The following is a 23,250-nucleotide window of genomic DNA, read 5'->3' on the forward strand; positions in this document are numbered from 1 at the left end:
AAAGAGCCAGTTCAAACGCAAACTGTGCCATTCCCCACCCAAACAGAGGCTTCTCTGGGCTCCGATGTGAGCAGCAGAGAGATGCTGGCAAGGGATAGTCCCCTGGGCCATTTGCACAGCTCCCCAGGACTCTGTTAAGGGCCCAGGAATTCCATGGTGTCCCGTCCAGAATTGTGAGATTGGCCATGCAGTCCAGAATTGTTGGACTTGGCCAACAATTTACTGATCCCCAGACGTCCAGAAAAGAAGAAGACTGGCTGAGCAGCTCACTGTCACTTTGTCATTGCAATGGCTACTTCCCTAGTACCAATAAATTTCAGCCCTCATTCTCATCTTTGTGTTCATACAGTCATCACTTCCCCCACAGCAGCTCCCACCTGTTCCCTGGATTCTGGGAGTCTCCTACTGTTTTACTACCTGAGCCCACTCACTCATTCAAGAAACATTTACTGAGTGCCTGGTATGTGCCAGGCACTGTTCTGAGTGTACAGGATGAAGTGGTAAATAAAGCAAAGTCCCTGCCCCCCTGGAGCTTACATCCTGCCGGGGGTGGGGAAGACAGAGAATAAACATGTCAACCAATAAGGAAGGCGCTTACAGATGGTATATCAGTCGTGATTGAGTTAGGAAAACAAAAGGTGTTTCTACATGCTACTATCTTTGTGATTTAGAAAAAAGTCTGGAAGGTCTCTCACTTGGCCATCCTTTGAATTCCTTCCCAAATCACATCCAAGAGGTCCCTCAGTCTTAACAGTTCCAACCCCTTGGCTGAAAGTCCACCAGTGCGTTGTGGTCTAGCACGGCCCTGGGATGGCTGGGTTCCAGGGAGAAAGCCAGCTGAATAATGCAGTGAGGTAGATTTTGGGTAGGGAATGAAATACTCTCAGACTTTTCTATTGGTTGCAACTTGTGTTTATGGTCCTACTGAGCACAAAGCAACTGCAAGCATTATCTCCTCTGGGACACACCCACTTTCTCACAGCAATGCAAGAAGCTCTGCACAAAGGCATGATGCACCTGCCCTCTAGGCCCTGGCTACATGACTGAGTCAGCTGTTTAGGGTATATATTAAACACACACATTAAATTAAAAAGTTAAATACTTCTATTATATATGAACAAAAGGGTAAGTGCAGTCAATCAGAGAGAGAGGAGAGGGTGTGGTGGGAATTACAGAGTAGGTTGATAGCCATGTTAAAGAGAGGGCTGAGAACCAGGAGAATCCTGGCAGCATGGAGCTAGAGGCAGCCTATAATTATTTTTTCTATAATTATCATCTGACAATTATGAAAAATGGCTTAAGGAAAACATCATGGAGGGGAGCATCTTACAGAGACAATGACCTCTGAAACACTTAAGCTACCGCACTTCCAGACTCTTTCACAAATCCTGATTTTTTTTTTTTTGGCTGCCGCACAGCATGCGGGATCTTAGTTCCCCGATGAGGGATCGAACCCCTGCCCCCTGCAGTGGAAGCTCAGAGTCCTAACCCCTGGACAACCAGGGAATTCCTACAAATCCTGATTTTAACACCATATTCATTTACTCTTTTCCTCAACAAATATTCACTGAGTTTCTACTAGGGGCCAGGCCCTGAGTTAGGCACCAAGGACATAAGAAGGACCAAGACCTGCCCTCATGGAGCCCAAGTCTAAGCATATCAAGAATGAAAAATAAACAGGAGGTTACAATACAGAGTGGTGAGAACCACCATGAGGGTGAGTACGGGGTGTTGTGGGAGCATGAGGAGGGGTAGTTAGTCCAGTCTTAGGATTGTGGATCAAGGAAGACTTCCTGGAGGGAGTGTCATTTAAGCTGAAAGCTAAAAGTCCAGGAGTTAACCAAATAGACTCAGCAGCGTTGAAGGGTTGGGGGTGGAGTAAAGCAGTCAGGAACCGCATGTCACTGAGATGGCTAGAGATCAGAGCAGGATGGAGCAAGTTGCAGGAAAAAAATGTGGCAAGAGCCAGGGGGTGAAGAGCTTCAGGTGGCAGTCTAAGGAATTTGGACCATGATCATCTTCAGGCACCTGTTTCCTCTAAATCTTGATTCATAGTCATTGCCTGCGATGTCAATGCTTAAAGTTGATCCTATTTTGCAGAGCTGAGCAGACTTCATGTGATTTGAGAAGCACTTAAAGGACAAATAGTTCTCCATCCTCATCTGTCATAGGACCTTGCAATTTCCATCAGAGTCACTCTGATGGCCTTGGAGTTAAGGCCTTCCTTGAATGTCAAGGTTGTCTTTCATCTATTCATTTAACATTTATGGAGTACCTATGTGTAGAATATTCTAGGCCCAGGGGATAGAGCAGTAAACAAGGCAAACAAGGTCCTCCCCCATTCATTCTCAACTCCTAACCCCCAACCCCAGTGGAATTCAGCACTGGCAGACCTCAGAGATATTGCAGGTTTGGTTCAAGACCACTGCAATAAAGCAGATATCACAATAAAGCAAGTCACACGAATTTTTGGGTTTCCCAGTGCATATAAAAGTTATGTTTACACCATACAGTAGTCTATTAAGTGTGCAATAGCATTGTGTCTAAAGAAACAATGTACAGTCCTTAATACTTTATTACTAAAAAATGCTAACCATTATCTGACAACACAGGGTTGCCACAAACCTTCAATTTGTAAAAAACACAATGTTTACAAAATGCAATAAGTAAAGTGCAATAAAACGAGGTAGGTCTGTACGAAAGTCTAGCCACAGGCACAAAGGAGCCTTGTAAAGGCTTGTAGATGCTGGAATTTATGAATCCCGTATGTGCTTCCACATGTTTCAACCTCACAACACCTATGAGATCAGTATTGTTATTATCCCTATTTTGTAGAAGGAAAAACTGTCAGAGAAAGTTAAGTGATTTGTTTAAGGCCTCAAAGCTTGAAAGTGACAGAGCCAGACTCAAACCTAGGTCTTCTAATTCCAAATCCAGGGTCTTTTTTTTTTTCCCCAGCACCACTTTCTTGCTGTAGGTATTGACATTAATAACATCATCTATCTTCTATCAATCACCTTCCCCTGTACCTGCCAGTCATATGACCTACATTGCATTAACTCATTCTCATAACAGTCTTGCAAGATATATATTATAACTCCCATTTTATAGAGGAAAAACTGGAGGCACAAAAGTGTAATGGACATTCATTGATCGTTCTCGCCTTTCCTTTGGTGACAGCATCCCAGCTTCTTCTGGAGGAATCCCTTTGTTCCTCATAGTAGCTCTGGTGGGTCTGTCAGCCAAGGCTCCCTGCCTTCCTCTAGCCAAGAGGTGGGCATGTGACTTACACTGGACCAGACGCTTCTCCTAGAACTTTGGCTGCAGAGGGAAGTGAGCCAGAGAAGGCAGAGACTTGGAGCTGATCCATCCTGGCAACAGAGCCCCAGAAAGAGACCATCCAGCAGCTCCTGCTTCCTAGACCTCCTGAGCTGCCCTGGATTCCACCCTTCTCCTGGTTCTGAGCTTGGTCCTCCTTTTTCTATCAGTTCTAGGAGTTCCCTCAATTACTTGCATTCAAAGGACTTCATCTGGTTCAGAGAGATTAGATAACTTGTTTAAGATCACACAGCAAAGTCATTGCGACTCCAAATTCCCACTATACCATGCTGTCCAGTGCTCCTAGAAGTCTGCCCTTTGGTCCTAGGGGTGTCCTTGTTAGTGCCAGAAACGAAACTGAAGTTCAAGGAAGTGGCAGAAACCCTCATTCACCCCAACCCTGTAGATAACAAGAGAGGCTGGGGCTGGCAGTGTGGAAAGGGCAGGCAGCAGCAAGAGCTACACTTTGTTTCCCAGGCCCTGCTCCTCCTTTGGTCTCTGGCATGATGCTTCAAGGCCCATTGCCCAGCGTTTCTCCCTCACCATCTGCCCACTGACTAGCAGGGAAACAACCAATGTGCAGCAAGTACTGCCTCTCTACCTGCCCATATGACCCAACTTTTCAGTGTCTGGAAAGCACCTGGTGCCAGCTTTGGGCCTGCTGCTTTTTTAGAAGTACAGACAAAAAGAATTTGATTGCGAAGTGCTCCCAGCTTGCCTCGGACCCATAGGATGGGACCTGGCTTCAGACTGTACACGAGCACAGAGATTCCTAAGGGGAGGCAGGCCAAGTGCTGGGGATAGCAAGGGGGTTCAGTAAATGCTTGAGCTGGGACAATATAGGAATCTGTGGGAATGTGAGAAAGAGCTCTGTCATTCTTCACCAAGTTGGAGGGAGAAGGGTCAAGATTAGAAACAGAGGGGGAACGAAAGGCTGATTTTAGAAACATATTTTTTACATCCATTGTACTTGGGGATTTTCTAGTTACCTTTTGGTACTGATTTCTAGCCTAGTTCCAATGTGACTAGATTACTCTATCTGATTTTAATCCTTTGCAATTTGTTGAGACCTGTGCTGTGGACCAGAGTGTGGTCCATTTTGACAGATGTTTCATGTGCTTTTGAGTGTGTGTTCTGCAGTTTTGTAACACGTGGTTTTTTTGTTTCTTCTATAAATTATTAAGAGAAGTGCATTAAAATCTCCCATTATGGGACTTCCCTGGTGGCGCAGTGGTTAAGAATGTTCCTGACAATGCAGGGGACACGGTTCAAGCCCTGGTCAGGGAAGTTCCCACATGCCACGGAGCAACTAAGCCTGCGAGCCACAACTACTGAGCCGCGTGCCACAACTACTGCAGCCTGCGTGCCTAGAGCCCGTGCTCCGCAACAAGAGAAGCCACCGCAATGAGCAGCCTGCGCACCACAACGAAGAGTAGCCCCCGTTCGCCACAACTAGAGAAAGCCAACGCGCAGCAACAAAGACCCAACACAGCCAAAAATAAATAAATAAAATAAAATAAAATAAGATCTCCCATTATGGGACTTCCCTGGTGGTGCAGTGGTTAAGAATCCGCCTGCCAATGCAGGGGACAGGGGTTCGAGTCCTAGTCAAGGAAGATCCCACATGCTGCGGAGCAGCTAAGCCTGTGCGCCACAACTACTGAGCCTGCGCTCTAGAGTCCACTCACCACAACTACTGAAGCCCGTGCGCCTAGAGCCCATGCTCTGTAACAAGAGAAGCCACAGCAATGAGAAGCCCAAGCACCTCAGAGTAGCCCATGTTTGCTGCAACTAGAGAAAGCCCGCGCGCAGCAACTAAGACCCAAAGCAGACAAAAATTTTTTTAAAAATCTCCCATTATGACTGTGGACTTATCTATTTCTCCTTTTAATTCTGTCTGTGAGGGGGGTATATTTTTAGGAGAGGGGCTATTTAGAGGTGGGCAGGGGGTAGAGAACCACAGTAACTGTGGGGCACCCACAGACTTAGGCCTCGAGGAGTGAGAGGAGGCAGAGACTGTTGGAAACAGGAGACAGAAGGAGCTTTGTGGAGAAGGCTGCCCATCAGGAACTGACCTTTGGTGACGCTACAGGGAAGGAATCAGAAGAACTGATACTCCAACCTCGCTTTTCTCCATCCTCTGATTTTATGTTTGTGCCCCTTGTTAGGCAAAGAACATAACGGGGGTCAGAGGGCAGGGAGCCTTTGTGTATCATCCACACTGGTCCATCATCCAGCTTTGGGGCACAAGGCAAGGTGGAGAGGGGTGCAGAGTATATACAAATGGAAACTATCCAGCATAGGAAGTAACTAATCCAACCTCCTGATTTTAAAGGTACTGAGCCTCAGAGGCGGAATCCTGGCCCAGAAAACCATGGGTGAGGAGCATAGCTTGGCCTGGGTACCAGTTCACACTCTACTCTCCATGTTACCTTCTTTTAAAAGAGTGACTCAAACCTTAAAAAATAACTGATCTTCATGTTAGCTGGAAATGGCCTATTTCTCCTTTATGGATGGTATATTCTACAGCCACTCCTCCATGGTACAGTCTGCATTCTCTCTATACAGTCTGCATACTTTAAGAAGTAGTAGAAGGGACTACTTGTTAAATGCCTGCTTAGTTTATTACTGTGTTACACATCTGGCAAGGGAGTCAAGGTTCCCACAGTTTAAAGGGGCTATAATTCAGAACAAAAAAACTTACAGCAGGCATAGGTATGCAAACACAATGAACATGCAGAGTATGTCTGAAGTTCTGCAGTAAAGCCCAGCTGCTCACACACTTTGGTGTCCAGCTGGGGCACAATAAGGATAAAGAAAGTTCCTGCATCCAGAACCCCAGCTCAGCCCCTGACCTTCAGGGAGCTGACAGACAGACCACTCTCCCATCCTACTTAAATCCAGAAATAGCTGTGCATTGACTCACAAGTTATTCAGGCCTGGAAAAAATCCTGCAGGAAATGTTAAAAGTCATATGGTCTTTACAAGCCCTTTTAAACTGGACTGCAGAACAGCCCAGTTTAAAAGAAAAGAGTGACTAAGAAAAGAGTGATTCATTAAGACCTGTGTTGTAGGTATTAACTGAGTTACAAATACACAATGAAAGATCAGGAATTATGTTAATTGACTTTCAGTTTCCTTATATATTTTTAAACTTTACCCCTTTTATGGAATGAGGTGAGCTATCCAATTCTTTGGGTAATAGGCTTCTATCAAGAAAAACATTAAAAGACTATCAATGATTAATCTCACCCAGACATTAGCATCATCATTCTATAATTCAAAACTAAAAAAAACCAAAACAACAAACTAGGGAATCCTTGTTCAGCTTTCTAATTTTTCATTTGTTCATTAAACCCATCAGTCCATAAATGTTTCTTGAACCCCTGTGTTTGCTGCTGTGGGCATGACAAAAGATAACACGGAAAGTTTGTTTGCCTGGAAATATATGCCTTCATTTGTTGGAATATATTTTCTCACATATACAATTCTAGATTAGCTGGTTTTTCCTTCAGTATTTTTGAAGATCATTTCATGTATCTTCTGGCTTATATTGTTTTCATTCAGATATCATCTATTTATCTTATTTTACTACTTTGAAAGTAATATGTTTTTCTCTGGTTACTTAAAAAAGTTTTTTTTTTAATCCTGACTAGAGAGACTTCCCTGGTGGTCCAGTGGTTAAGACTCTGTGCTCCCAATGCAGGGGGCCCAGGTTTGATCCCTGGTCAGGGAACTAGATCACGCATGCCACAACAAAGATCCCATATGTGGCAATGAAGATCCCATGTGCTACAACTAAGACCACATTCAGCCAAAAAAATAGTCCTGACTAGAGTTCTTAGCACGTCTTGAATTGGTGGTTTTAGTTTTGGAACATTCTTGGCATTATTTCTTCAAAAATTTCTTCTGCCCAGTTCTCTTTCTCTCTCTTCTCCTCTGGGACTGCCGTTTCACAGAGACTTTTTCCTCCATGCTTAATATGACTCTCTTCTATTTATTTGCTTTCCAGTTCACCAATCTTCTCTTCTGCTGGGATTAATCTGTTTTTAAACTCATTTATGATATTTTTAATTTTAGTTACTGTATTTGTCAATACTAGAATCTCCATTAGATTATTTACTACATATTTCAATCATCTGCCAAAATTCTGCAGATTATCATTTATTTTCTTGAATATAATAAACATTTTCTAAAGTCTGTGATGAATAACTCTAATACCTGGATCTCCCATGGGCCTATTTCTATTGTCTATATTTTCTCTTGGTTCTCAGTCATTTGGTCTTTTTTTCTGTTATGGTTGGTAATTTCTCATTGAATGCTAGATATTGTATATAAAAATCATAGAGATTAAGTCAGGTTCTGGATACTGTTAATATCCTCCAGAGAAATTTCCTTCTAGTAGGCACTTAAGGTAGGACACCATAACCCAGGCTGATTTAAATAAGATTTCAGCACAGACAACCAAAGCAAAAATAGACAAATGGGACTACATCAAACTTTGAAACTACTGTTCATCAAAGGACACAATCAACAGAGTGAAAAGGCAACCTATGGTTTATGAGAAAATATTTACAAATCATAAATCCAATAAGGGGCTAATATCCAGAATATATAAAGAACTCCTATAACTTAACAACAAGAATTAAATAACCCAATTTAAAAATGTCCAAAGCATTTGAATAGACATTTCTTCAAAGTTGATATACAAATGGCCAATAAGCATATGAAAAGTTGCTCCATATCACTAACTATGAGAAAAATGCAAATCCAAACTGCATTGAAGGGGCTGGAGCAGCCTGTGGCAGTAGCAGCTAGGGGCTCCCATTTTACCAGGGTGTCTGTCTGTTGGATGGTAGAGAATGTGCTGAAAGCTGAGGTTCTGGGAAGATTATAAGGACGTGCTATGGGATAAAAAGGTGTGTAGAAGTCTTTGTACCTCCTTTCATGGGAGAATATTTTCCCCCAGAGTTCAGCTACAGGAGTTCTGAGGAGGTGGAGACAAGATGGTGGAATAGAAGGACTTGAGCTCACCTCCTCTCATGAAAACAGCAAAATCACAACTAACTGTTGAACAACAATTGACAGAAAAGACTGGAACTTACCAAAAAAATATTCTACATCCAAAGACAAAAAAGAAACCACAATGAGATGGTAGGAAGGGCACATTCGCAATACAATCAAATCCCATACCTGCCTGGTGGGTGACCCACAAACTGGAAAATAATTATATTGCAGGTGTGCTCCCACAGGAGTGAGAGTTCTGAGCCCCATGTCAGGCTCCCTAGCCTGGGGGTCTGATATCAGGGGGAGGAGCCCCCAAAGCATTTGGCTTTGAAGGCTAGCAGGTCTTGATTTCAGGAACTCCACAGAACTGGGGTAAACAGAAACTCTACTCTTGGAGGGTGCACATGAGGTCTCATGCGCACCAGGACCCAGGGAAAAAGCAGTGACTTCGTAGGAGCCTGGGCCAGAACTACTTGCTGGTCTTGAAGAGTCTCCCTGGGAGGTGGGGGTGGCTGTGGCTCACTGTGGGGACAAGGACACTGGTGGTGGAGGTACCAGGGAGTACGCATTGGCGTGAGCTCTCCTGGAGGCTGTCATTTTGACACCAAGACCTGGCCCCACCCAACAGCCTATAGGCTCCAGTGCTAGGATGCCTCAGGCCAAACAACCAACAAGGTGGGAATACAGCCCCACCCATCAGCAGACAGGCTACTTAAAGTCTTCCTGAGCCCCTAGCCCCCTCTAAATGCATCCCTTGACACAGCCCTGCCCACCAGAGGGACCAGACCCAGCTCCACCCACCACTGGGCAGGCACCAGTCCCTCCCACCAGAAGGGCTGCAAAAGCCTCTAGAACAGCCTCACCTACCAGGGGGAAGACACCAGAAGCAAAGAGGAACTACAACCCTGAAGCCTGTGGAATGGAGACCACAAACACAGAAAGTTAGATAACATGAGATGGCAGAGAAATATGTTTTATCTTGCTCCCTCACCTTCAGGTGAGGGAGCAAGATAAAACCCCAGAAGAACAACTAAGTTAAGTGGAGACAGGCAATCTACCCAAAAAGGTATTCAGAGTAATGATAGTAAAGATATCCAAGATCTCAGAAAAAGAATGGAGACCCAGACCCAGGAGATATAAGAAATGTTTAACAAAGAGAAGACACAAAGAACAAACAGAGTTGAAGAATGCAATAACTGAAATGAAAAATACACTAGGGACTTCCCTGGTGGTCCAGTGAGTAAGACTCCACACACCCAATGCAGGGAGCCTGGGTTCGATCCCTGGTCAGGGAACTAGATCCCGCATGTATGCTTCAACTAAGAGTCCGCATGCCACAACTAAGAGTCCGCATGCCGCAACTAAGAAGTCTGCATTCTGCAACTAAAAGACCCTGCACATGGTAGCAAAGATCCTGCGTGCCTCAACTAAGACCCAGCGCAGCCAAAATAAATAAATAATAATTTTTTTTTAAAGAAAGAAAAATGCACTAGAAGGAATCAACAGCAGAATAAATGAGACAATAGCCAAGACATGGAAGTAACATGAATGTCCATCAACAGATGAATGGATAAAGAAGATGTGGTACATCTATACAATGGAATACTACTCAGCCATAAAAAAAGAACAAAATAATGTCATTTGCAACAATATGGATGGACCTAGAGATCATCATACTAAGTGAAGTAAATCAGACAGAAAGACAAATATCATATGATATCACTTATATGTGGAATCTTAAAAAAACGATACAGGGCTTCCCTGGTGGCGCAGTGGTTGAGAGTCCGCCTGCCGATGCAGGGGACACGGGTTCGTGCCCTTGTCCGGGAAGATCCCACATGCCATGGAGCGGCTGGGCCCGTGAGCCATGGCTGCTGAGCCTGCGCATCCGGAGCCTGTGCTCCACAACGGGAGAGGCCACAACAGTGAGAGGCTCGCGTACCGCAAAAAAACAAAACAAAACAAAACAAAAAGATACAAATGAACTTACTTACAAAACAGTAGTGGACTCACAGACATAGAAAACAAACTTACGGTTACTGAAGAGGAAAGATGGAGGGTAGGGATAAATTAGGAGTTTGGGATTAACATAAACACACTACTATATATAAAATAGATAATCAACAAGGACCTATTATATAGCACAGGGAACTCTACTCAATATTCTATAATAACCTATATGGGAAAAGATTCTGAAAAATAGATATATTTGTATGTATAACTGAATCACTTTGCTGTACACTTGAAACTAACACAACATTGTAAATCAACTATACTCCAATATAAAATAAAAATTTTTAAAAAAAGAAATTCCTTAGTTCTACACACTGTTAAATGTCTTTTTTAAAAAAACTGCATCTAGAGTGGATGTGAAATACATGTTATCTCTGAAAAAAAAATGATTGCTTCATTGTGAGATAAATGTAATTACTCTTCAGTAATCATGTGAAATAATGAAAATTCAGTACTGTGCTATAACTACTGATAATTTTCCAATCATTTTTAATTTAATAAGGAATTATTTCAGGGCCTTTGAGTATATAACATGTCTTTCTAAAAATTAAAACTATCTTCTAATTTATGTAGCTACCTATTCTTAGGACTTCAATATTTACTTCCCAAATATGATTCAGTATGTTTTTGAGTGAGATGGGAGGGATTATTTTTAATCCCTTTACTGTTGAGGATTCAAAAAGAATTTTTCCTTAAAACAGCTTAAATAGTTTTGTTTTTTAAAAAATTACATACTAATTAATTACAACGAAATATAAAATTTCAGAGAAAAACGGTAAAAGCCATCTAAACATTTTCACAGACAACTTTCTCAATATACAGGCACAGAGATATATGCATAAAATTTTATATAAATAGGTTCATATAATATGTGCAACCTTTAAGATATTTTAGTACTTTTATCTTTAAAATGAAATAAAGTATTTTACATACATGCACATCTATGTATACACACACATCTATGTATACACACACATAGGTGTTGCTGAGTTTTAGTATTTCATTGACTTGGAGGCATAATGTTATCTGTGGGGAGATTAAAAGCTGATAGTGCTTATATGTATATTATAGGTTTTAATAAGTTTTTTATTTGGTGCATACTATGTATTAAGATTGGTGAATTGGGAAGTGTTAAAGCGAGTATTAAGATCCTAGTATCTAATACAGATTATCAATACAGTAGAAGTTTTCTCATCCATTTATTCATTTATTCAATAATATGAGTTGAATTATTTGAGACTATATATTAAACTTATATTGTGGGCTGAACTGTGATAGGCTATTAGGAACATAAAAGTAGAATGATTTGGATTTGTTGACAATTGGGAACTGTTGGATGCACCTGATTAGAAAAGTGACATCTTGAAATATATTAGGAAAGTTAATCTGGCAGTTCCATGTCATTTGAGTCAAATAAAAAGAGACAGTATAGCCTAGTGATAATAGCATGGACCTTAGAGGGACTAGGGTTCAAATTCCAACCGTGTCCAATAGAGAGACCAGAAATAAACCCACACACCTATGGTCAATTAATCTTCAACAAGGGAGGCAAGGATATACAATGGAGAAAAGACAGTCTTCAGCAAGTGGTATTGGGATAACTGGACAGCCACATGTAAATCAAAGAAGTTAGAACACTCCCTCACACCATATACAAAAAGGAACTCAAAATGGCTTAAAGACTTAAACATAAGTGGATGGACATAGAGTCCATCATACAGAGTGAAGTAAGTCAGAAAGAGAAAAACAAGTATCATACATTAATGCATACATATGGAATCTAGAAAATTGGTACAGATGAACCTATTTGCAGGGCAGGAATAGAGACACAGACATAGAGAATGGACATGTGGACACGGCAGGGGAAGAGGGGTGGGATGAATTGGGAGATTGGGATTGACATATATACACTACCATGTGTAAAATAGATAGCTAATGGGAACCTGCTGTATAGCACATGGAGCTCAGCTCAGTGCTGTGTGGTGACCTAGATGGGTGGAATGAGGGGGTGGGGTGGGAGGGAGATATAAGAGGGAGGGGATATATGTATACATATAGCTGATTCACTTCGTTGTACAGCAGAAACTAACACAATATTGTAAAGCAACTATACCCCAATTAAAAAAAAAGACTTAAACATAAGACATGACACCATAAAACTCCCAGAAGAGAATATAGGCAACATGTTCTCTGACATAAATCGTACCAATATTTTCATAGGTCAGTCTCCCCAGGCAGTAGATATAAAAACAAAAATAAACAAATGGGACCTAATCAAACTTATAAGATTTTGCACAGCAATGGAAACCATAAACAAAATGAAAAGACAGCCTACAGAATGGGAGAAAATATTTGCAAATGATGTGACTGACAAGGGCCTAATTTCCAAAATATACAAACAGCTCATACAACTCAACAACAAAAAAATAAACAACCCAATTGAAAAATGGGCAGAAGACCTAAAGAGACATTTCTCCAAAGAAGATATACAGATGGTCAATAGGCACATGAAAAGATGCTCAACATTGCTTATTATTAGAGAAATGCAAATCAAAACTACAATGAGGTATCACATCACACCACTCAGAATGGCCATCATTAAAAAGTCTACAAATAACAAATGCTGGAGAGGGTATGGAGAAAAGGGAACCCTCCTACACTGTTGGTGGGAATATAAATTGGTGCAGCTACTATGGAGAATAGCATGGAGGTTCCTTAAAAAACTAAAAATAGAGTTACCACATGATCCAGCAATCCCACTTCTGGGCATATATCCAGAGAAAACCATAATTCGTAGAGACATGTGCACCCCAACATTCATAGCAGCACTATTTACAACAGTCAGGACATGGAAGCAACCTAAATGTCCATCAAGAGAAGAATGGATAAAGAAGATGTGGTATGTGTATATATGTAATGGAATATTACTCAGCCATAAAAAAGAATGAAATAATGCCATTTTCAACAACAGGGATGGACCTAGAGATTATCATACTAAGTGAAGTAAATCAGAAAGAGAAAGATAAATACCATATTATATCACTTATATGTGGAATCTAAAATATGACACAAATGAACTTATCTACAAAACAGACTCAGACATAGAACACAGACTTGTGGTTGCCAGGAGGGGAAGTGGGGGAAGGGATCAATTAGGAACAGGGGTTAGAAGAAACAAACTACTATATGTAAAACAGATAAACAACAAGGTCCTACTGTATAGCACAGGGAACTGTATTCAATATCCTGTAATAATCCATAATGGAAAATATGAAAAGAATACGTATATATCAATATGTATAACTGAATCACTTTGCTGTACACCAGAAACTAACACAACATTGTAAATCAACTATACTTCAATTTTTAAAAAATAGGATAAAAAAATAAAATCCTACAAACAGCGAAAAAAAAAACTTAATTGAAATATTGCCTCACCAGGCAGAGCCGCCGCACCCCTGGGCTGGGGAAACCTGCTTCCCTAGAATGTGGGCCTGGCTTCCCTATGGGTTCTTCTGGAATTACTCCCGGAAGCCGGTGCTGGAGCTCGGGCTGAATCGAAGTTTAATCACTGCAGTTGGTGCTAGTGCTCGGGGATCCAATCCTCCCGTACAACTCAACCACGTCTCAAACACAGGGCTGGCGTCTTCGTGGAGGAGCATTTGAGTTAACGGAGGGCAGCGTCCCAGCGGAGCATGGGCCGCGGGGGGCCCACCTGGTCCCCTGTGCCCTCCATGCTTCTGGAAGGGCCGCTCAGTAATCGGGGCTAGGGTCCCCACCAGGCAGACTCACGCACACTTCAGTTTAGGGGCCCTCTCGCTCTCCTCAACCCTTTGAAGGGGGAGGCCCGTCCTCCCAGTTAGGATTCCAACCCTGGGCGCGGCCGGGGTGGGTAGAGACACAGACTTGCCTTGTCCAGGGCCCGAGCCAGAGGGGGCGGCCGTACGCTGCTGAGATGAGGCCGGGGTCCTGCCCTCGCGGAGCGGGCGGGGCCAGCTGGTGCAAGGGACCCTTGGTGGCCTGGCCTGAGACCCCCTCTCTGCTTCCGCCTCAGTTTACAGAAGCAAGGTTAGCTGCGTAGGTGGCTGTGCTCGTATTTCTGAGTAAAAGCGCTCACTAGGCGCCAGGCCCTCCTCTGGGAGGGCTTTTCAGCGCCGCTAGGAGGTCTCCGTGGAAACCCGGCCCTAATGTGACCCCCGACTCAGCCGAGTGCAGGCCCGCGGGCTGGACTCAGTGAGGCTAGGACGTGGGTGTCGAGCCGTAGAAAATGACCTGTGGGGAAGCTGAGGGGAACAGGCCCACTCGGTTCCGGCACCCAGACTTCAGCGTTTGGCGGCGAATTGGAGCGCCCTGGGTCCCCCAGCAAGTGCGTCTGGGGACCGACCCGGAGAGTCTCCACCATTTTCTAGTTGAACCTCCTTGGGCCTCAGTTTCCTCTTCTGCAAAATGAGGGCGGCACAGCGTCCGCCTCCAGGATCACTGACCAAGCCCCACTGCGCCCCCTCGGTCCCCGTCACGGGGTTTGACCCCGGAAATTGACCCTGAGAAGGGAGAAGGCCACCCTCCTGCTTTTGCTTCTCTTAGAACTGATTCTTGCCCTCGTGGGAATATGGGTTCATGCAGGACCGTTCCCAGTGAAAGTCTCCCCACCACCAACACGGCTGCCTTCAGAGCGTCTCCCCAACATGACACTGGCCACCCCGCGAGCCCCTTGGACCGAGAGGTGGAAGCAACCTAAATGTCTATCAATGGATGACTGGATAATCAAAATGTGGTATATATATATATAACAATGGAATGCTATGCAGCCTTTAAAAAAGAAAGAAATCCTGTCACATACTACAACATGGATGAACCTTGAGGGCATTATGCTAAGTGAAATAAGCCAGTCACAAAAGGATAAATACAATATGATTCCACTTACATGAAGTATCTAAATTAGTCAAATTAATGATATAGAAAGTAGAATGATCGTTACCAGTGGCTGAGGGAAGGGGGCAAAGTGGAGTTGTGTTTAATGGGTATAGAGTTTCAGTTTTGCAAGATGGAAATGTTCTGGTGATCTCTTTCACAACAATGTAAACATACTTAACACTACCGTACACTTACAAATGGTTAAGATGATAAATTTTATTATATATATTTTCTATCACGATAAAATTTTTTTAAACCATTCTATGCTATTCCAACATTTAGGACCTTATTAGATAAATAGTGATAATAGCATCCATAACAATGTCAGCAGGAGTAAAAATTTCCATTGAATGAGAGCCTAAAAACAATCAAAATCAGGCGTCAGTCTTTATAAGTGTTCGTGTATTTCCTATTTACATTTACTCCTGGGGTACAGCCCTTAAGGGCTCCCTACTGATAACCTAGGGTGTTTATTGGGGTTATTCATCCTTAATGGCTCTGAAACTCCAATTTTTATCCTTCATCCTTGTAAGACTGCCAGAGATCTGCTCAGATCCTCAGGCTGTCATCAGCCAATAGTGAATCAGCAAGTGTCCCAAAGGAAAAAGTGGCACTCTGTCAGACTTACCTCTCTGTGCTTCTCTTCTCCCTACGATCCCTCAAATCTCTGCTGCCTTTGATTCCTTCAGAAAGGAATTTGAGATATTTTAGTCAGATTTCTAGTAATTTTCAACAGGGGCAATGGTATCAAGCTATTCTGCTATATTTAGAAGTTGAAATGCTTGAGTTTTTTTTTTTTTTTAAAGATTGACTACAGAGACCTTCTCAGTGGTGGTTTGGATTACAGACTAATATGAACTCAGATGTATGGGATCTGAGCTGGAAAACCCTAGTGGAGTCCAGTCTTTATCATACACTGTGAGATCTTGGGAAAGCCTCAAATACTGGGAAGCTTAGAGATGAATTTCTAGTGTGTGGACAGCATGTGTACAAGTAGGTTTGATGTGCATTTTTAGCCTCATCTTTGCTCTGTTTTGTCTCCATCTCTATTCATCTTTCATCTTTTGCATTGTTTTAATATATGCTCTTCTGACACATCATGTTTCATTGTTAGTCATCTTAAATTCTTTCTGGAACAAGGCAGTATCGTAATCGATTTATTCATTAATTCATTCATTAAAATAAACATGCTTACTCCCTGAACCTGTTTTCTCACCAATAAAATTGGAATATTGATTCCTTACTGCGTTTACAAGATTGAGGTCAGATGATATGAGATAATGTATGTGAAAGTGCTTTGTAAAGCAATGTACCGGCATGATTAATTTATTTGAACCTGGGAGTCACGTTGAATATCTTTTCTTCTTTGCCCTCCATATCCTGGCCATTAGCATGTCTTGCCAATTTAACCTCCTACATTTCCATCAAATCTGTCCACCTCTGGGATTTCGCTGGTGGTCCAGTGGTTAAGACTTTGTGCTCCCAACGCAGGGAGCCCAGGTTTAATCCCTGATCAGGGAACTAGATCCCACATGCCACCCTAAGAGCCTGCCATGCCAGCAACTAAAGATCCCGCGTAAAAAAAATAAAATAAAATAAAATAAAGATCCCGTGTGCCGCACCTAAGACCTGGTGCAGCCAAATAAGTGAATAAATATTAAAAAAAAAAAAAAATCTGTCCACCTCTATCTTCACGAACACTCCTCTGACCAGGCCACTGTCATCTCTCACTTGAACCATTACAGTTGTTCCTTATTGGTCCTCTCTCTTCCACTTTTGCCCCCTTTAAATAACTTATTATCCCTATTTTAGCCAGTGTGGTATTTTTAAAATGCAAATCTGCTTGTGTGACACTGTTGCATAAAATACCATTCAATAGCTCCCCAGTGATCTAAGGATAAAATTAAAAATCCTTAACTCAACTCTGCAAGAGGAGCCCTTCCCTTACTTCTCCCCATTATAATCTGTGCTCCAGTCCCATGGCATTCCTTCAATTGCTTACTGCCTTAGGGCCTTTGCACAGGCTGTTCTCTCTCCTCCCACCCCATCCCTTGTACCATTGCCTAGCTCACTGTTTACCCTTCCAGTTTCTCAGCTTAAATATCACTTTCTCAGGGAAGCTTTCCTTGACCTCCACATCTAGGTCCTAGAACTCAGAACTTATCTTTTATAGCACTTGTCACAACAGCAAGTAAATAATTAATGGTGTAAGCACTTAATACTGTCTGTTTGCCCCTGCTGGAATATAAGCTCCTTGGTGGCAAGTACACACCCAGCTAATTTATTACTATATTACCAGTCAGTGCCTAATACAGTTCCAGAATCACAACAGTGCTCAATAAATATTTGTGTCACACATGAATAAATGAATCCTTCTTGGGTGCACACCAGCTGAAAGTTTGTTGTTCTGTCAGAGGCTGGGGCGTTGAAAGGTGTGGGTGCAGGAGGAAGCAGGACAGACCTTTCTGGTCACTCCTCCCTACATCCTCCTCACATCTCCCACTGGCCTTTCCCCAGCTCCCCCAAAACACAGTAGTATCTGTCTCATCACAGGCTTCTCTAAAAGTGGCCCAATGGAAATACTGCCAGAGAGTGGATATTTGTGAAGCTCTATGGAAATTGTATCAGGAAAGAGAAGATTCTCTTTGCTAGTGCCAGAAGTGGAACCCCAAAAGGGGAGCCAACCCACAACTCCCCCATTGTCCTCCCAGGTAGGGGGCTCACAGTGGTGAAAACAGTATTCTGGTCAGCCTTTTCTTACTCCTACAAGTTTTGGGGTTTTTTTTTGTTTTTTTAATATTAACACATAATATATTCCTGTGGTACAAAGACACTAAAGGACATAAAGAAAAAAGCCTTACTCCCAGGCACTGAATTTTCCTATATAGAAGCAGTAACTTTCCAGAAACATTCTATGTAAACACAAGCAAATTTATGTATATTCTCACACAGACACACCTTTATACAAAGGTACATGCTGTTCACACTGTTCTATACCTTGCTTATTTCATTTAACAGTATAGCTTGGACAGCTCATGCAGCTCAATATCAAAAAAACAAACAACCCAATCCAAAAATGGACAGAAGATCTAAATAGACATTTCTCCAAAGAAATATACAGATTGCCAACAAACACATGAAAGGATGCTCAACATCACTAATCATTAGAGAAATGCAAATCAAAACTACAGTGAGGTATCACCTCACACTGGTCAGAATGGCCACCATCAAAAAATCTACAAACAAGAAATGCTGGAGAGGATGTGGAGAAAAGGGAACCCTCTTGCACTGTTGGTGGGAATGTAAATTGATAGAGTCACTATGGAGAATAGTATGGAGGTTCCTTAAAAAACTAAAAATAGAACTACCATATGACCCAGCAATCCCACTACTGGGCATATACCCTGAGAAAACCATAATTCAGAAAGAGACATATACCACAGTGTTCATTGCAGCTCTATTTACAATAGCTAGGACATGGAAGCAACCAAGGTGTCCATCGACAGATGAATGGATAAAGAAGATGTGGCACATACATACAATGAAACATTACTCAGCCATAAAAAGAAACGAAACTGAGTTATTTGTAGTGAGGTAGATGGACCTAGAGACTGTCATACAGGGTGAAGTAAGTCAGAAAGAGAAAAACAGATACCATATGCTAACACACATATATGGAATCTAAAAAAAAAAAAGTGTTCTGATGAATGTAGGGGCAGGACTGGAATAAAGATGCAGATGTAGAGAATGGACTTGAGGACACAGGGAGCAGGAAGGGTAAGCTGGGACAAAATGAGAGAGTGGTATGGACTAATATATACTACCAAATGTAAAATAGATAGCTAGTGGGAAGCAGCCACATAGCACAGGGAGATCAGCTCGGTGCTTTGTGACCACCTAGAGGGATGGGATAGGGAGGGTGGTAGGGAGACGCAAGAGGGAAGGGATACGGGGATATATGTATATGTATAGCTGATTCACTTTGCTATACAGCAGAAACTAACACACCATTGAAAAGCAATTATACTCCAATAAAGATGTTTAAAAACAAAACAAAACAGTAAACAGCAGAAAAATCACATTCTTACCCCATTCCCTAGCTCCCCTCCCCACAGGCAACCAATGGTCTTTGTAGTTTCTTTTATATCCTTCTATAGATATGCCATATATATGCAGGCCAGTCCAGCTGCACCTGAGAGAGCTTCTGGTGACACAGTCTCAGAAGCCCAGATAAAACCCAGGAGGCCAAAGAGGGCCAAATAGGAGATCCTCCTCTGTGTCGTGTCCTTGTTGACTAAACAAGTAGAAATAGGAAAGACATAAGCCCTAAGTCCCAACAGAGTTCCAAACCTTCTGGTAGAGTGTCTCAAGCCCATCAGGCTTGGAAGAGGCAGAGCTCTTGCTTCTGCTTTTAGGACATTTATTTTTCACCAACAAATTCCACCCGCTAATCTCTTTCACACAGATGAATCCCAGACACACATGTTCTCTCTTCATACTATCAAAATGGCCCATGAACATCTAACAGCTTGCAGCTCATGATATGTTTAGGCCCTGAATTTGGAGTTGGATATGGGCCTCCTTCCAGTCTTTCAGTGTCATCCAGGTAACACCTCTGAGGGTCTCTTGAGGCCACTGAAGCAAGAGGCTTAGAAGCTTACCTGGGCTTCTCCAACTGTCAGATCTTGCCCCCCTCCACCCCCCACTCCAGCCTGCCAGACATACCCCTGTCTGGGCCTCCTGGCACAAGAGATAAAACGAGAAAGGGGAACTCCTAGCAGCTGGTCCAAGAGATACCAGAGGAGAAGGAGCAGGAGAGACAAACATGTGGGGAAGCAGAAAGAAACTCCAGTATTTACAGATTCTTAAGCCAACAAAAGTGCCTTCATCATTTTCTGTCTGGAGGACAGATTCAGAGAGGAAGCTCAGAACAACAGTTCAAGACAGGCATTTCCTATAGCCAAGTGGATAAGAGCAGCCTGCAGCCATGGGACAAGGTGAGCCAAGCCTGCTCTCCACAGGGCTTACTGGGCTCTCAGTAGCTCCTCCATCATTACATGTTTTCATTAAAAGAAGCAGAATGGTGGTGGAGGTGACGATGATGTGACTGTGACGGCGAGGTGGTAGTAGGTGCTAATGGTGGTGGAGGTGATGGCGGTAGGGCTATGGTGGGGGGATAGTAAATGGGTGCTGCCGCTGGTGGAGGGGCTGAAGTGTGGGGGCTGGCAGTGGGTACTGGTGGTACTGGAGGTAATGGTTGTGTGGCCCTGGTGGGGAGGGTAGTAGTCGGTGCTGGCAGCAGTGGAGATGACGGAGGTGGGTTATGGTGGGAAGTGTTGGTGGGTGCTGTGGTAGCAATGGTACTGGGAGCGTGGCTATGGAGTGGCAATAGGGTAGGTTGTTGGTGGTAAATTGGTCATCGTCATGATGATGGTGGTAAGATGATGATGGTGGTTAAACAGATTTATATTCTTTATCCCAGGATCATCCTAACATGGCTCTTCTCACTGGGTTGTGGTACATCAAAGCTAAATGGGAGAGAAGGAAGGTAGGAGCCAGGGAATCCAACTAAAAGGGGCAGAGGCAGACACCAAGCTGGGAAACAGGCAGCAGCAGAGAATGCAGAAATCTCAGGGGCCTCTGTTAGCACATTTACATTTACAAGTTCTCGATGTAAAGTGAGAACTGCCTGAGAGGATGTCATGATACTCACAGGCCCCCTCCTTGTAGCGTTTTTCTGGGCTGCATGGTACCATGGGTTTAATGAGCCTTTAGGTGAAAGAGCCACGTGCAATCTCGAGTGAGTTGCTTCTACTCTCTGGGCCTCACTCTTCTCACCTATAAAACAAAACAATTGGACACAGTGATTTCAAAACCAGCTCTAAAAATTGTCTGATTGTGTTCTTAGAAAAAAAATGAGTAGGGGTGAGCAAAATTCTGGATTTTATTCATTGCTTCTGGATTGGGACCAGAAAGGGGGGTTGACAATGAGAACAAGCTTTGCTCTTATTAATAATAGTAACAGTCCTACTTAACGGGACTTACTATGTGTCTGACATGGTGCCAAGCGTATTATATACATTACCTCATTTGCTTTCCACAACCCTGCAAGGAGGGATGATTGTTCTAAGGAAGAGGAAACTGAGGCTCAGAGTAGTTAAGTTACTTGCCTGAGATGGCACAGCTAGTAAGTGAGTTGAGCCAAAGATTTAAACCCTGGTCTCTGACTTCAGCGTCTCTGCATTTACTGACGTTGTCATATTTGCCTAGCCTCCATGATTTCTTTCTTTTCACAATAGGCCTGGGGATCAAGAGCTGCGACTTCCAGGCAGCAAGAAACAATGCAGAGCACCACACCAATGACATCAGCTCCCAGCGCCTCATTGTGAGGAGGGGGCAGCCCTTCACCATCAGCCTGAACTTCTGGGCTCCAATCCGCACATTTTTGCATACCCTAAAGAAGGTAGTCCTCATTGCACAAACTGGTGAGTGGGGCAGGCCTCGACCTCTTTGGCAGCAGGACTGGGGGTTTCTTTCTCTTGCCCACCAAGGGGCACATGGCTCACACTGCACCTGGGCCTCCAGAAGTCCTGCGCACCAGCAGGGCCTGTGAGGATGAGATAATATGCATAATAAGTAGCATTTATTATGATTCAGAAGTTGCTCAGCTGCATTATCACTAAGGGGTTCCTTTGTTGCATATATAATATCAGTTTTGTAGAAAAGTCTGAATGGGATTTAACTTAGGCTAAATATAACATTTAATTGCTACTACTTGCTGAATCTGTACTACATGTCAGATATTGAGCCAAGGGCTTTACATGCAATATCTCATTAAAACCTCACATTGGGGGCTTCCCTGGTGGTGCAGTGGTTAAGAATCCTCCTGCCAATGAAGGGGACACGGGTTCGAGCCCTGGTCCAGGAAGATCCCACATGCCGCGGAGCAACTAAGCCCGTGTGCCACAACTACTGAGCCTGCACTCTACAGTCTGTGGGCCACAACTACTGAGCCCATGTGCCACAACTACTGAAGCCTGCGTGCTTAGAGCCCACGCTCTGCAACAAGAGAAGCCACCGCAATGAGAAGCCCGTGCACCACAACAAAGACCCAATGCAGCCAAAAATACATAAATAAAATAAATAAATGTATTAATAAAAAACAACCTCACATCGGCCCTATGAAAGAGGTATTATTACTACACCCATGTTATACACTATGAACCTTTTCTAGATGTAGGTCCATGAGCACTGAGGACCTGTGCTCTCCCATCACCCTTTACTGCCTGCCATTCCTGGATGGGCTGCTTTCATTCTCCTCCTCATCTAATTTTCACTTGCTCCGTCTGTGTGATACTTCACTTTGTTACTCTGAGTTGTGGCAAAGAGAGCCAAATGACCAATTCATCTCTGTGTGACTGCAGGAGAGCAGCCTTCCAAGGCCAACCAGACCCAGGCCACGTTCTCAATTTCCAGTCTTGGGGACCGGAAGTGGTGGAGTGCAATGGTGGAGGAGAGAGATGACCAGTCCTGGACTATCTCTGTGACCACACCCGCAGACGCTGTCATTGGCCACTACTCACTCCTGCTGCAGGTTTCGGGCAGGAAGCAATGCCTGGGCCAGTTCACGCTGCTCTTTAACCCCTGGGGTCGAGGTGAGTTTGGACCTTGGCCAGCCTGGGCTGCAAAGGACTCAAGGCCCTGGAGCTGGGGCACGACTGCTCCAGGCCTCAGGACCCAGCTCCTTTTAGGGCGACACCAGCATTCAGCTCCTGTGGTGCCTGCCCTCTGGATGAATGGCCTCTCAGACCCAGGGTCCTCTCTTGGGGTCACCTTGGAAGAAGCAGCCCAGGGCTTCCCACTGAGAGCAGAGGCTTGTCTGGTGCTGGCTCAGGCTATTTGGTCACAGGAGCTGAGACTCACTGAGATGACCCTAGGAGAACTACCCTCTTTTATAACAGGACAGGGGCCAAGAGCTGGAAAGCGCTTCAGGGAAAG

At 43.5% G+C, this 23,250-nt stretch overlaps 1 protein-coding gene and 1 non-coding gene across 2 annotated transcripts in view; both read left to right on the forward strand.

The window, feature by feature from the left end:
- Window positions 1-6,981: 6,981 nt before the first annotated feature.
- Window positions 6,982-7,054, forward strand: TRNAG-CCC (transfer RNA glycine (anticodon CCC)). Its single transcript has one exon. It is a non-coding gene; the product is annotated as a tRNA-Gly (tRNA).
- Window positions 7,055-20,094: 13,040 nt separating this feature from the next.
- The window catches only part of EPB42 (erythrocyte membrane protein band 4.2), an 18,431-nt gene continuing 15,275 nt past the window's right edge, over window positions 20,095-23,250 (forward strand). Inside the window, exons 1-3 of the mRNA XM_007467555.1 lie at window positions 20,095-20,249; window positions 21,552-21,737; window positions 22,677-22,907. Of these exons, the coding sequence (XP_007467617.1) occupies window positions 20,240-20,249; window positions 21,552-21,737; window positions 22,677-22,907 (427 nt within the window). The 5' untranslated portion in view covers window positions 20,095-20,239. The remainder of the gene's footprint in view (window positions 20,250-21,551; window positions 21,738-22,676; window positions 22,908-23,250) is intronic.

The sequence above is a fragment of the Lipotes vexillifer genome, unplaced genomic scaffold (assembly GCF_000442215.2).
Source record: "Lipotes vexillifer unplaced genomic scaffold, Lipotes_vexillifer_v1.1 scaffold722, whole genome shotgun sequence".
Lineage (NCBI taxonomy): Eukaryota > Metazoa > Chordata > Mammalia > Artiodactyla > Lipotidae > Lipotes > Lipotes vexillifer.